Genomic DNA, 14348 nt, shown 5'->3' on the forward strand with positions numbered 1-14348 from the left:
CTGTCTCACCCCTGGGATTCATTCGCCTCCTCCTCTTGGGGACCTTTGTCTTCCACTCCAGAGCTCCTAAGAGCCCTGGCAGCAGCACCTTGATTCTCCAGCCTGGGGCCGCAGTGGAGCAAGTCCATCCTCTGGAAAGACAGTGGCCACTGGGTTGACCCTTCCCCCAAATCTGCCCTTTTAGATTCCTGAATTCCCGGTTCCTTTATCCCCACTGCCCTCAGGGGCTGCTTCTCTCAAGAGCACTTTACACTTAAAAAGCCCCCATCGGAGCTCATTACCTCTGCCCTGCCCCCGCCTCCTCTCCCTATTTAGCAATCTGGCTAGATGCTCCGCTAGAAGGAATCATTTCCCTCAGTGTCCTGAGAATACCACCCACCCCAGAGGATGTTAGCACCCTTGCCTCTGAGACACACACACACACACACACACACACACACACACACACACACTCTCAGCCTCCTTCCTCCTGTCCCTGCCATCCCTACCCCCCCCAAAAAAAAACAGATCCTGGGATCACAAGTCAACAAATATTTATTGAGCACCTAGAGTGTGCCCATTACTAGGGATACTACAGAGAGCAAGACAGACCCCAGCCTTGCTTCAAAGGGCTTTCAGTCAGTAGGGCCTTTCTTTCAGTATCCATCAGGAAGAAATGCTTCTCTGCAGTGCTTTTTTTTTTTTTTTAATATTATAAATGCACAAGCAGCAGATGTTCATTGAAAGAACACTAGAAAATACACACTGTCGGGAGTGCTAGGAACTGAACCTGTTGCCAAAAGCTTGTTCCCTGTCCCCGATACCAATCCAAGAAGGAGGACATGATTTTGAGAAAAAGGAAAAAGAAGGTTTATTGCTTTGCTAGCAAAGGAGAAACACAGGGGACTCCTGTCCCAGAGGCTGTGATGCTGCCCATCAGCAGGAACAGGGGGCTTTTAAAGACTGATCCAAAGGCTACAGTCAGAGTTCTCCCTTGGAGTTGTAATTCACTTGTTAATTTGAGAGATGGTCTTTTCTGAGATCTTCTCCTGCTATCCCCCAAGTCTTGGATTACTTCCTTCTTAGGTAGGTGTATACTCAAGGACAAATAAATCTGCCTAGGGTGAGGGAAGAAGGGTAATTCCATCTCCTCTGAGAAGAGGGAGGGGAGGAGATTGGGGAGGAGCTGGGAGACAGCAAGAGAGAGAAACATGTCTATTTTAAAAATCAGTTGCAGTGGCAGAGCAGCAAGGGTTATATTCAAAGCATAAAGTGGACATAGTTACAAATCTGGGAGCAGTTTACCACTGAGCCACATCCCAGCCCTTTTTATTTTCAAGACAGAGTCTCAATAAATTGCTGAGGGTCTTGCTAAACTGCCCAGGCTGGCTTTGAACTTGTAATTCTCCTGCCTCAGCCTCCCCAGTCAGCAAGTTAGGGAGTGAGGTTAAGGAGGGGAAGGGAGACAGGAAAAGAAAAGAAACGGACTCTGAACGCCGTCCTCCCATCTCCTCAGCTGCTGGGATAGTTTAGTTTAGCACATTCTTTTGTCCCCCCCCCTCCCCCCCCCCGTATCTCCTGGAAATTGGTTGTAGGATCTTGAAGATTGATCAGACTCAAGTTCAATTTTTGGCAAGATTCCTTCAGGGCCCTTCGGAACCCTGTAAAGTCTGCCTCATCCCTCTTCTGGGGATGTTAAAGGCCACTGATGGTCACTCCAGGACCTTAGTCTGTTGACATCATGGCTTTCTGGCACCAAGAGGAGAAGAGGGGGCAGGTTGGATGCTCAATGATTTACATATGAGGTGTCCCCAAAAGCTCATGTGTGAGTCAATGCAAAAGGATCTAGAGGTGCAATGACTGGTTGTGAGAGCCTGAACTGAATCACTGTTAACCTCCTAATAGGGATTAAGCAGATAGAGTGTGGCTGGAGGAGGTTGATCATAGGGGTGTGGCATGCCTTTGGGGTACCTATTTTGTTCTCAGCCAGTGCAGCTCTCTCTCTGCTTCCTAGTGTGATGTTCTGAGCCACTTTCTCCCGCCATGCTCCTCCACCTGATCTGCTTCCTCTCCTGCCCCAATGAATGGAGTACCTGCAACCCTGAGTACCAAATACACTTTTCCTCCTCTAAAATTGTCCTTGCAGGTCTTTTGGTCACAACCGTGAAAAAGCTGACTAAAATAGATAGATGGGTACCGCATCTTCCGTTGGTCTAGGAAGGATTTGCTGGTAGAAGGGCAGAAGGGTCCAGGCCTTTTCTCTCCACCATCCCCAGCACTGACCCTTCTCCACCCCCTGAAAGGGAGCTTCCTACGGAGGAAGCCACTTCTGGCAAAGAAAGACCACCTCCTGAGGGCTCTCCTGGGCATTAGGGTTTGTGGTTAGCAGCAGAGTAGACTCTGCAGAGACCCAGCAAGTGAATCAAGTCTGGCTGAGGAGGGGTACTGGGTTGGGAGCTTACAGGGAGACCTATCTTCTCAGACCCCAATCCTGATTTCCCTGGGCACCATATAGGCTGAGTTATTTGCCCTCCCTGGGCCTCAGTTTCATTATATGTGAAATGGGGATAACTCAGAGGTCCCCTTCAGGGGATCAAGGTGGGGTTAAATGCAGGAATGTTATCAACCACCGTGTCTGGCATGCAGAAGCACCCAGTAAGGATGACTTCTGTCTCCTGTCTTGGGGTTGCTTACAGCCGGTCCCTTCCTTACCTAGATAATAAGATGGTGAGCCAGAAGGGGCTGGACCAGTGCCCCCAAGGTGTTCACCCTCAGTAAGGTCCTTGAACTGGACCCCAATCATTGGGAGTTTTTTTTTTTCCAAACCAGGCCAGACTGGGACCCAGGCACTAGGATAAGATTTGGATGGATGTGAGAGGAGCATTAGATAGTATGAATAGTAATGTATATAAAACCCATAATCACGTAGACGCTCAGAGTCCACAGAAAACCAACATCTTGTTGGGTGCAGGGGATCATGCAGGCAGGAGGATCGTGAGTTCAAAGTCAGCCTTAGCCAGGAACTTAGTACAACCCTAAGTAACTCCGTGAAAGCCTGTCTCTAAACAAAATATAAAAAAAGGCTTGGGGATGTGGCTCTGTGGTTAAGCGTTCCTGGCTGGGTTCAGTCTGCAGTATAAAAAAGAAAAGAAAAGAATCCGAAGGCCCTTTAAACATTAAAAACAAGTAACAGTGCTTCTGGAACACCCCAGGACCCAGAACACATGTCCTAGGACGCTGGGGCCAAAGTCCTGTGTGTGCTCAAGCTGTTTATGGCTCAGCTCCCTCCTGGATGTTGGCTTAGGAGGCAGAAATTCCAGGAATCCCAGTTCCTTCTTGCCCTTGGCACCCTCCTCCTCCTCCTCCCTTCCCCACCTCCCTCTCCACCAATCCTTAGGCCCTTGCCCATTTGGTGGACAAGTGGCCGATTGTCTCTGGGATCTTCATGTCCCTCAGGAGCAGCTGCACTGAGACAGTGGGGCCGAATGAGGCCTGCGGTGGGGCTCGGTGTAGCAGGGGTGAGGGCCACAGGGAGAGACAGTTTGAGCAAAGCCTTCAGGCAGCAGCGAGGAGAGGCATAGTAACACCAGCACCCACTCCAGAATTCACCAGCTTCTGCAGAGCTCTGCAACAGCAGGAGGGCTTCAAGTCACAAAGCTGCAGCCAACACCCTAACACCTCCTGAGTTGTCCCTCTCTCTCACTGTCATGGGTTCCACCTTCCTTCTGGTCCTGTCATCTTGCTCCAGGACAATGGTCAACCCTCCTAAAGGACCCAGGACCCAGCTGTCTAGATGAATTCTTGAAAATGCTACAGTAGCCAGGCACAGTGGGGCACACCTGTAATCCCAGCAGCTGAGGAGTCTGAGGCAGGAGGATCACAAGTTCAAAGTCATTCTCCGGCGATTTATTGAGGCTCTTGACCTTGTCTCAAAGTAAAACATAAAAAGGGCTGGGGAGGGCTGGGGAGGGCTGGGGATATAACTCAGTTGGTAGAGTGCTTGCCCTGCATGCACAAGGCCCTGGGGGTTCCATCCCCAGCACCACAAAACAAACAAATAAATAAATAAATAAAGGGCTGTGGTTTAAGTACTCCTGAGCTGGTACCAAAACAAATCAATAAATGAATGAATGAAAGTGCCACTATAACCAAGGACAGTGGTCTATGCTTACAATCCCCAGTGCCCCCAATGTGTTCACCCTCAATAAGGTCCTGGAACTGGACCCCAATCATTGGGAGTTTTTTCCAGACCAGGCCAGGCTGGGGCCCTGACACTAGGATAAGATTTGGATGGCTGATGTGAGAGGAGCTTAGATAGTATGAATAGTAATGTATATAAACCCATAATCACATAGAGGCTCAGAGTCATAGAAACCCCATGTTTTCCTGGGTGCAGTGGATCATGTAGGCAGGAGAATCGCAAGTTCAAAGCCAGCCTCAATCTCAGCAATTTAGCAAGACTCAGCAACTCAGCAAGACCCCAAGAGCTGGGGATGTGGCTCAGCGGTTAAGCACCCCTGGGTTCAATCCCTGGTACCAACAAATACATAAATAAAAGAAAATGCTACTGTAGCCAAGGAGAGTGGTCCATGCCTATAATCCCAGTGACTCAGGAGGCTGAGGCAATGGAATCGCAAGTTCAAGACCAGCCTCAGCAACTTAGTGAGACCTTGTCTCTAAAAAATAAATAGAACTGGGGATGTCATAAAATGGTAAAATATCCTTGGGGTCAATCCTCAGGAAAGAAAGAAAGACAGTAATCTGGATACTTGTCTGTTTACAATCCTTCCATGTAGAATGCATGAATCCCTCTAGCAGTCTGGTGAAGCCTATGAATTTCCCAGTGTGCTGTTTTTAAATACATGGAATAAAATACAATGGGGTTGGAGATATGGCTCAGTGGTAGAGTGCTTTCTTAGCATGTGTGAGGCCCTGGGTTTGATCCTCAGCACCACACACACACACACACACAAACACACACACACAAACACACATACAAACACATATACATATACACACACATACATACACACACACAAACACATATACACACACACAAAAGCACCATCTTATAAAGGTAACCAATTATGTTAAAACACAATTTTCAAAAATTTTTTTTCTTAAAAATAAAATTTGAGTACAGTAACATATGTGCTTCTTAATGTGAACCTCATATTTTAAGTTATAGCACTGAGTTTCACAACTAGCATAATTTTGACATGATATTTGAAATATCTGCCATAGTTTTCATGTGATTGAGAAGAATCATGAAATCTGTTGGTGACAAAGTCTTGGGTGCTGCTAATTAGTGTGTGGTCTGTAGCTCACACTTATTATTGAAGGTGGCACTAAATTTCAGATAGTGCCCAGTGCCAATAATGATTCAACAAGTTTTACTGGGTGTGCTGGTGCACGCCTGTAAGCCCAGCAGCTCAGGAGGCTGAGGCAGGAGGATCATAGGTTCAAAGCCAGCCTCAGCAACTTAGCAAGGCCCTAAGTCACTTAGTGAGACTCTGTCTCTAAGTAAAAAATTAAAACTGCTGAGAATGTGGCTTAGTGGGTTAAGCATCTTTGAGTTCAAAATAACTGTTACCGAAATAAATAAATAGAATAGAATAGAATGAAAAGAAGGGCTAGGGGTATAGAGCACCCTAGGTCCAATCCTCAGTACAGGGGGGAAACAAAGATATAACATATTTTACATCTAAATTCACAGAGCCCCTGATTCTATCCACAGAGATCTTGGTGACTGCACATTAGCAGCCCCCAGTCTGGCCCCAAGACCCTACCCTGGTCTGTCATTGTTCCTCCTATACCCAACCCCTAGCTTCTCTCTCCCTAGGTGCTGTCCCATCCCTGGATGGACTCTTTGTCTAGCTTCCAAGATGAATATCCAGGGCAATCCATTTTTGAACTGCTTCTTGATATCTTCTTACCCAGATAGAACTGATCTCCTCCAACACCCACCATTGCCTTGTACTCCCTAGTCCCCAACCTGAGATGGACTTTTACTCCTGGTCATTCAAAGGCCATCTGGGACAAGGACAGCACCATATGCTGCCTGCCCAATGTTTGGCATAAAGCCTGGCACATAGCATTTGCTCAAAAAAAAATTGAAGGAATTAATAAATTAATTAAATGTATAAAAATGAGGCATTGTACAATCCCCAAAAACCAAAGGCTGAATGTTCTCCCTGATAAGTAGATGCTGATCCATAATGGAGGAACTCTGATTGGGCAGAGGGGAGGGGACATGGGGGTAGGAAAGATGGTGGAACAAGACAGACATCATTATCCTAGGTACATGTGTGACTGCATATATGGTGCAACTCTGCATCGTGTACTACTAGAGAAATGAAAAGCTGTGCTCCATTTGTATACAATGAACCAAAATGCATTCTGCTGTAAAGCTAATTATAAAAAATTAAAAAAAATAAACAGTAAAAAAAAATGAGACATTGTAAAGAAGTGCCCAAAGACACTGTTAGAATCTGTCATCTCTACATGTGAAGACCAACCATCCCTATTGACCTTATGAAGCTGCTGACCACAGGACAGAAAGCAAGAGTGGTTTCCAGTGCACTTGCCACCCCATCAATGAGTGGAGGAGGTGCTGGGCCAGCAGGTGGAGAATTTGCAATAATAAATAGGGGGCTGGGTTGTGGCTCAGTGGCAGAGCGCTTGCCTAGCAAGTGCCAAGTGCTGGGTTCGATCCTCAGCACTGCAAAGAAAGAAAGAATGAAAGGAAGGAAGGAAGGAAGGAAAGAGGGAAGAAAGAAAGAAAATAATAATAATAAATAAATGCTTAATTTATCCGCATTGCCTCACATAGTGTTTATTAAATATCTAGCAACAATGAACACTTTAAAAGCACCTTATTATTTTCACAGTAGCAAATTTACGAAGCTATTCAAATTTGCTCCTGTGTCCCCATCTCTTCTGTCACGGGTTCCCTCTTTCATCCCCCTCATAACTGGCACTACCCTACCTCCTCCGTCTCCCTGCACAAGGTACCTAGGGATCTTTCCATCCAGGAGCAACCTCGGTGGCCAGGGGAGAGAGTGCGTGAGCTTCCTGTAACCTCAGAATCTGTGTAAAAATGTGGGTGAGTATGTGCACGTGTGCATTTTTCTCCCAGGAAAACTGCCATAGATTCTCAAAGTAGTAACCCAAACAAATAGAAATGAAGTGCTGAGACCTTAATCGTCCAACCTTTCATGGATTTGAAAAGAGGTCTTAGAAGGTAATGTTTAACCCAGAGAAATGGCTCTCTCCTGGTGGAATTTCAGGAATCAAGGACAGTTAGAGAGAAAGAATTGAGGGTGGGTCCCATAAATCACACCCCGCTGGGTTACTCTAAAAAACGACCAGCTAAGGAATAGCTTCAGGTGACTTCTGACTTGATCAGAGGGGTCCTCTCTTGTTACTAACTTGTTTCTCTTGGCAATAGAAATTTTAGATGTTGCCAAACAGCCATCAAATTCTTGATAGTCCCGTGTTCCTTGTTTAAGGAAAAGACTTTGAAATGGCAATAGATAACTATCTGAAATCTTCAAACAAAACACAATGTAGAATCCATGTTTGAACTCTGCCCTTAACCTACAAGGACGTAGATAGCTTAACTGGCTCTCAGCGCCAAGGGCATGTAGCTTTGCTGTTAAAAGTAAGGAAACTCTGACCGGGCAACACTTACCTAATTTAATCATGGTCACTTAGCCATACGTCTTTCCTAATGCCTGGCAAATCTGACAACTTTAAATGTCTTACGTTGAATTTATAGGTTCTACTTTTCCCCTTTCTTTTTTTCTCTCTTCCTTTTAGACTGGGATTGAACCTAGGGGTACTCTACCACTGAGTTACATCCCCAGCCCTTCTTAAATTTTATTTTGAAACAGGTTCTTGCTAAATTGTCCAGACTGGTCTTGAACTTACATTCTCCTGTCTCAACCTCCTGAATAGTTGTGATTAGAGACATGCCTTGCCACATTGCACTAGTTTTCTTTTTCTTTTTTATGGTAATAAAAAATACATAGCATAGCTGGGCATGGTAGCACGTGCCTGTAATCCCAGCAACTCAGGAGGCTGAGGCAGGAGGATCACAGTTTGAGGCCAGACTCACCAAAACCCCTGTCTCAAAATATAAAATAAAAAGGACTGGGTAAAGTGCTGTGCTCCTAGGTTCAGTCCCTACTATTAAAACTACTCAAAACAAAAATAAACAAAAAACCCCAACATCTACTATCTTGGCTATGCAGCTCAGTAGTAAAATGCTTGCTTAGCATGTTGGAGGTTCTAGATTTGATCCCTAGCACCAAAAAAACAAACCAAAAACCCATCTTAACCATTTGTAAGTGTACAGTACAGTAATGCTATTTATATGCAAATCACTGGGCAACTAATCTTTAACTTTTTCATCTTGCAAAACTGAAACTTTATACCCATTTTTAACTCTTATGCAACAACTTGATTTCCCTTTCCCACTAGTCCCTGGCAAACAACTTCACTCTACTTTCTGTTTCTAAGAGTTTGACTTTAGATGACTTAATAAAAGTAGAATAATGCAATATTTCTTTTTTTTTTTTACCACCTGGTTTATTTCATTTAGCATACAGTTCACAAGGTTCATAAATGTTTAGGCAAGCATCAGAATTTCCTTCTTTTTGAAGGCTGAGTAATATTCATTACTTTTTAAAAAATATATAAAATATAGCAACTTTACTGCTCTTCGATTTTATTTTGTTCTGTGATTTTTTTTTTTCCCTAATGTAAAACAAGGGGCTGGGGTTGTGGCTCAGTGGTAGAGCGATTGCCTAGCATGCGTGAGGCACTGGGTTCCATCCCTGGCACCACATAAAAATAAACAAATACAAAAGAAAGGTAAAACAAGAAGTTGCCTTACTATGTATGCTGAATTTACCACTCAGAAGTCTTTCTAACTGAATAAGTGGAGGTTTGTGGATGTGAAAATTTAACAGAGATTTTCCCCCAGGTTTCAAAATAACCTATTAGAAATAGAAGAAGCTGATAAAAGCTGATAAAATGTATAATGCAAGCTTTTAGTAAAGCATTTAATACTGTTGCAATATGACAAGAACAAAAACAAAAATAGAACTTATTGACCTTTTGAGTTGAGAGCTGGAGAGCTTTTTTTTTTTTTTTAAACAAGGAAATAGGTTTTCAAGTGATTGTAATATTGAACCACTTTATGTTCTTTGTAGCTTGTAGCTGTATAAAAAGCTATATATACCTCCTTTGACCAGATGTGATTTTTCAGAGGGGAACAAATATAAACAGAAATAGGTGGTACCTGACTTACAATGATTTTTGACTTTGACGGTGGAACAAAGGCCACATGCATTCAGTAGAGACTACACTTCAAGTTTTGAATTCCCCCCCCACCCCTAGTACTGGATTGGACTCAGGAGTATTCTATCACTGAACTACATCCCTGGCCCTTTTAATTTTTGTTTTGAGATAAGGTCTCACTAAGTTGCCAAGGCTGGCCTCAAATTTGAGATCCTCCTGCCTGAACCTCTGGAGTAACTGGGATTATAGGCATGTGACATTGTGTCTGCTTCAGATTTTGAATTTGGATTCTTCCCCAGGCTAGTGATAGGCAGTGACCACGGCTTCCAGGCAGCCATGGGACCATGAGGCTAAACTACTGAGACTCTACAGAGTACAGGATTGTGGTGCTCCATTACAACGTGTTGGCTTGGAGCTGTGGCACACGCCTATAATCCCAGCGGCTCTTGGTTGAGGCAGGAGGATTGCAAGTTCAAAGCCCACCTGAGCAACTTAGTGAGGCCCTAAGCAACTAAAAAAAAAAAAAAAAAAAAAAAAAAATCCGTCTTAAAATTTCAGATATTTTTAAATTACAATGGGATCATGGCAATGGGTTTATCCCTTTGTAACCCCTCTTGAGTCCAGGAGCATGTGTAGAACAGTAAGTATTTAGCATTATGAGAGGATTAGCAAGTGTTTATTTTACTAAGAGGATAGTCTCTTCACCTAATTGCAATAAGGAAGGAACAAAACTGGGCGTGGACCCTTTGGCCAGGGCTTGTGCATGACCTTAGGCAAAACAACTGATCCCCCCTCTGCCAGTTTCTCCAGGTAGGACCCATGTAAATCTAATTATCCATTGGTGTCAAGATGAAACTTGAGCTGAGGAGGTGGTACAAAGACTGGATTGCAACCCTACTCGCCCTGGGTTCAATCCCCAATACCACCCCAAAACCAAAAGCGACTTCATTCTCAAAACTGATGAGTGACAACTTGTGAAATGATTTTCCGTCATGATGAATAAGTATAATAAGAAGAAATACACATAAGCTGTTGGAATAGATTTGTCTGTTAGTCACGTAGGAAATATATCTCCCACCTTCATACACCAAACTCCACCCCCCACCCACTTTTTAACGGGAATTAAATCTAGGGAGCTTAATTGCTGAGCCACATCCCCAGCCCTTTCTATTTTTTTATTTTGAGGTAGGGTCTTCTTGCTAAATTGCTCAGAGCCTTGCTAAATTGCAGAGGCTGGCCTTGAATTTACAATCCACCTGCCTCAGCCTCCCAGATCTTGGGATTATAGGTGCGTGGCACCACACCTGGTCCCTTTCCCATTCTTGAAGCTCATGTGGCTTAAACAACTATTGGTTTCAGTACTGACTGCCATGCAGGAGAATGGGTGTCGCTTGTGCCCTGAGTGTTGTAGTGGACAAGAAAAGGGCAAGCACGTTCAGCTAGGAAAGAGACAAAGGTGAGGCAGAGAGGCAAGCCCAGAGATCTAGGAAGAGGAGTTTGGGGAAACAGGGAAAGTTGAAGGATTTAGCAGAAGTAGGAGAAGATATATATATAGAGAGAGGAACAGGATGTGGAAAGAGCAAGAAAGAGAAAGGACGTGGAAATGGAGGCTCGCAGTAGAAGGGGAGAGAAACCAGAAATCACAAAAGTTTTGACTAGAAATCAATTCATCCCAAAGGATTCTGCAGTGTTTTTGTGAGGCCCTGGGAGGGAAATAGGAAGAGGACATTTATTTTCTTAAGAAGGGAACATAGCCCTGAGGTGGTGGGGGGGAGTAGAGAATTTCCCAGCCTGTGGTCCCTCCAACGGAGCCCACCCCGTGCTGGCTGCTGGATTCACACAGGGGGTGAGCTCCATCCAGAGAGGGAGGATCCTTGACAGAGGCCTGGTCTCCAATCTCCATACCCATTTGATGACTGAAGAGTGAAACTGAGGAGTTGGGGTTTAGACCACAGCTAGAGTGCTGGGTGCGTAGGAGGCTGATGGGTAGAGAAGGGGAATCTTTCAGGGTGGCTGAGGGAACCTGGTGCTGCAGAGTGGATCTTCTCCAGAGAGAGCACCCCAAGTCTTTGTCCAGGGTGAGCCTTGACTAGGGAACCATCTAAGGGGACAGATATAACAGGTTCAGCCACACAGAATCCTGAAACCTGGTCTTCCCTGTTCCCGCTCCGGCTCTTGGCCCTCTGCCTCGGGGCATGCCCATGGATCCATAAAAGATAGAAACTTTTTCCCCCCTAGCATTAGGTATTGAATCCAGGAGCACTCTACCACTGAGCTTCATCCACAGTCTTTTTTATTTTTTGAGACAGGGTCTTGCTAAGTTGTCCAGGCTGGCCTCAAACTTGCCATCCTCCTGCCTTGGCCTTCTGACCTGTTGGGACTCCAATCTCTGGGATCCCTGCCTCTACAGAGGCTCAAGACAGTCTGAGCCAGCCTGTGGTTACACGACAATGTAATGAGTGTGCCCCTCCAACTTGTTCAGTGGAGAGACTGAACAAACTAACTTTCCCCTTTTTCAGTTCCTCCCTAGAAAGTGGGTTTAATGACAGGCCGGGACTATGATGCATGGGAAAGAAGTAGTACTGGGGTTTATTGGAAGAAAAATGAAGCAAGGTGAGCGGAGAAATAACCTGTGTGTGTGTGTTTTTGGCAAATCCATTCACTCCTTCATTGTACATGTTTATTGAATGTTCACTATGTAAGAGTTGTTTCGGATACCTCATTGAATAAATCAGACCCCACACCTCTCCAGCTGATCTTTTTTTTTTGGGGGGGGAGGGGGCACACCTTGCAAATTTAAATAGGTTGGGAGTATTAAAGAGGTCAAGTGGTCTCCTGACAGCTCCTTCCAAATGTGGGGGATCTCAGCCAGGCTAGTGAGATCCGGGCGACACCCCAGGATCCTCTCTCTCATTCACTTGTGGTTGGAGTAGTTCCCCTGAGATCCTCAGATTCCTTACAGCTTCTTCAGCCCCTTTCTAGCTCCCTTTCCCCAGTTTTTTTTTTTAATAGCAAAGTGAGTGAGAGATTAGAAGAGACCGACAATAAAACTTTCTTGGAAGAAATATCAGTAAACAAAAACTCAATTACAAGAAAAATAACAATAGCAATAAATGCCTGACCTCAGTTGTAAGGTGCACAATCAGTTTAGTTAACACACCACCACTAATAACCAACTCGAGTCCCACAGACCGCAACCCCTCGGGCACTGCAGGGCACGGAGGTCTGGGCACACACAGCCTTCCCTGGCAGCCGCCCCCGGGAACTCAGGGAGCGCGGTAGTCACTCCAGCGCGCACCTCGCGGTTACACCCTCGCCAGCCGCGGGGCCTGCGCGGGGCGGGAGGGGCGGGGCCTGGGAGGGGGCGGGGCCTCCTCTGGACGGAGTCGGCTCTGGGGCCCTCCCCTGCCAGGCTCCCGCGCGGGCGGGTTAAAGAGGCGAGCGGAGGCGGGCGCGGCTCACACTGCAGTGGCGCGCGTCGGAGCCGCACACGTGTCTCCCCGGAGGAGTCGGCTCCTGAGTTCCCTCTGCTCCTCACGCCCGGAGGTTCAGGGCGCCTTGGATCCCATTGGTGTTGGCCCACCCGGCCCGCGTGAGCGGGGCCGCATCAATTCCCCGCGCTTAGAGGGCCAACTTGGCCGAGCAACTTTGTCCCGGGAGCGGCGCTTGGGGGACGGGGTACTGCGCATGCGGAGCTCCAAATTCAAACAGCTGTTTCCAGAGGCTGCAGGGCCGGCTGACCCGGAGCCGCTGGGGCTGGGGGAAAGTTTCGCGTCGAGGCGGCCGCTAGGGAGCCATGGTGGACCGGGGCCCACTGCTCACTTCGGCCATCATCTTCTACCTGGCCATCGGGGCGGCGATCTTCGAAGTGCTCGAGGAGCCGCACTGGAAAGAGGCGAAGAAAAACTACACTACACAGAAGCTGCATCTGCTCAAGGAGTTCCCGTGCCTGGGCCAGGAAGGCTTGGACAAGATCCTGCAGGTGAGCCGCCCCCTGCATCCCCGACACACCTGAGGTCGACGGGGCCCTAGGGGTGCTGAAGGGAAGACCCCCACGGGTCCGTGGGAGGTCCTGGGGTGACAGGTGAGGCTGTCTGCCTCTTCGTGGTTCAGGACGCGACTACCTGTCGCTCCCCCCAGGGACACGGAGATTCGTGGAAACCTAGTTTGCTTGGAAAGAACTCGGGGTTGCCTGCTGGGTGAACTGGGCCCGGTGTCTCGGTGTGGGTGTACGGGTGCCTCCCTTTTTGGAGGGAGGCTGTGGGGCGGATAAAGGCGTTTATCTTTCCTTGGAGACGCTCCCGGAGTCTGGGAGCCGAGCCTAGCGCCACCCTTCGCGTCTCCACCTTCCCGGCTCCAGGGCCAGAGCCGCGCCCGCCCGGCTTTGCACAGAACGGGAACTCCGCAGAGTTGCGGGAAGGTCCCCGGCGCGAGTCCTGCAAAGGCTCTGCAGGGGACCCTGGCGGGTGGAGCCCGCTGGAGAAGGGCAGGTGGCTGGAATGCCGGGGACGCCTTCAGGCTTCCGGGAAAGCTTATCACCGGGAGACAGCCCTTAAGGGCTTGGAGTAAACTCTGTGAAAAGAGCAGGTTGCCCAAACAACCAAACTCGGAGAGTCCCTTTTCCCGGAGGAAGGAGTGAGGGCAGTTTCCTCCGGCTTGGCATTGGGGACGTCTTATCTTCTGGTGCACACGCCCAGTGGATGGCTTTGACCTCACTTGGGTAAACTGGGGCTGACCATCCTAACTGGGACCTTGGGCCAATTTGGGAACTGTTTATTGAGGGCTCAGCGGCAACCATCTATTATTTTTGACCTGCAATAATAATAGGACAAGGACCAGGATGGTAGATAACCCAAGGTGTTGCATTTCTCCTGAGATGAAGGATGCCAGAAAGGAACTCTCATGAGGAACATTTAATGTACAGCAGCTCCCCAATACTTGAAGCATGCCCAGTGTCCCTCATTTCCAGCCCGCTTCCTTAGTATGTGAAACGGAAATGAACCCATGCACATCCCTCTTTCCTGCACTAAACTGTTGTCATGTTGGAAGTCTTCAGAAAACAT

At 47.1% G+C, this 14348-nt stretch overlaps 1 protein-coding gene across 1 annotated transcript in view; it reads left to right on the forward strand.

The window, feature by feature from the left end:
• The first annotated feature begins 12809 nt into the window (after positions 1-12809).
• Kcnk5 (potassium two pore domain channel subfamily K member 5) overlaps positions 12810-14348 on the forward strand; it is a 39856-nt gene continuing 38317 nt past the window's right edge. The window contains exon 1 of the mRNA XM_026383682.2: positions 12810-13267. Within this exon, the coding sequence (XP_026239467.1) occupies positions 13082-13267 (186 nt within the window). The 5' untranslated portion in view covers positions 12810-13081. The remainder of the gene's footprint in view (positions 13268-14348) is intronic.

Source organism: Urocitellus parryii, chromosome 8, assembly GCF_045843805.1.
Source record: "Urocitellus parryii isolate mUroPar1 chromosome 8, mUroPar1.hap1, whole genome shotgun sequence".
NCBI lineage: Eukaryota > Metazoa > Chordata > Mammalia > Rodentia > Sciuridae > Urocitellus > Urocitellus parryii.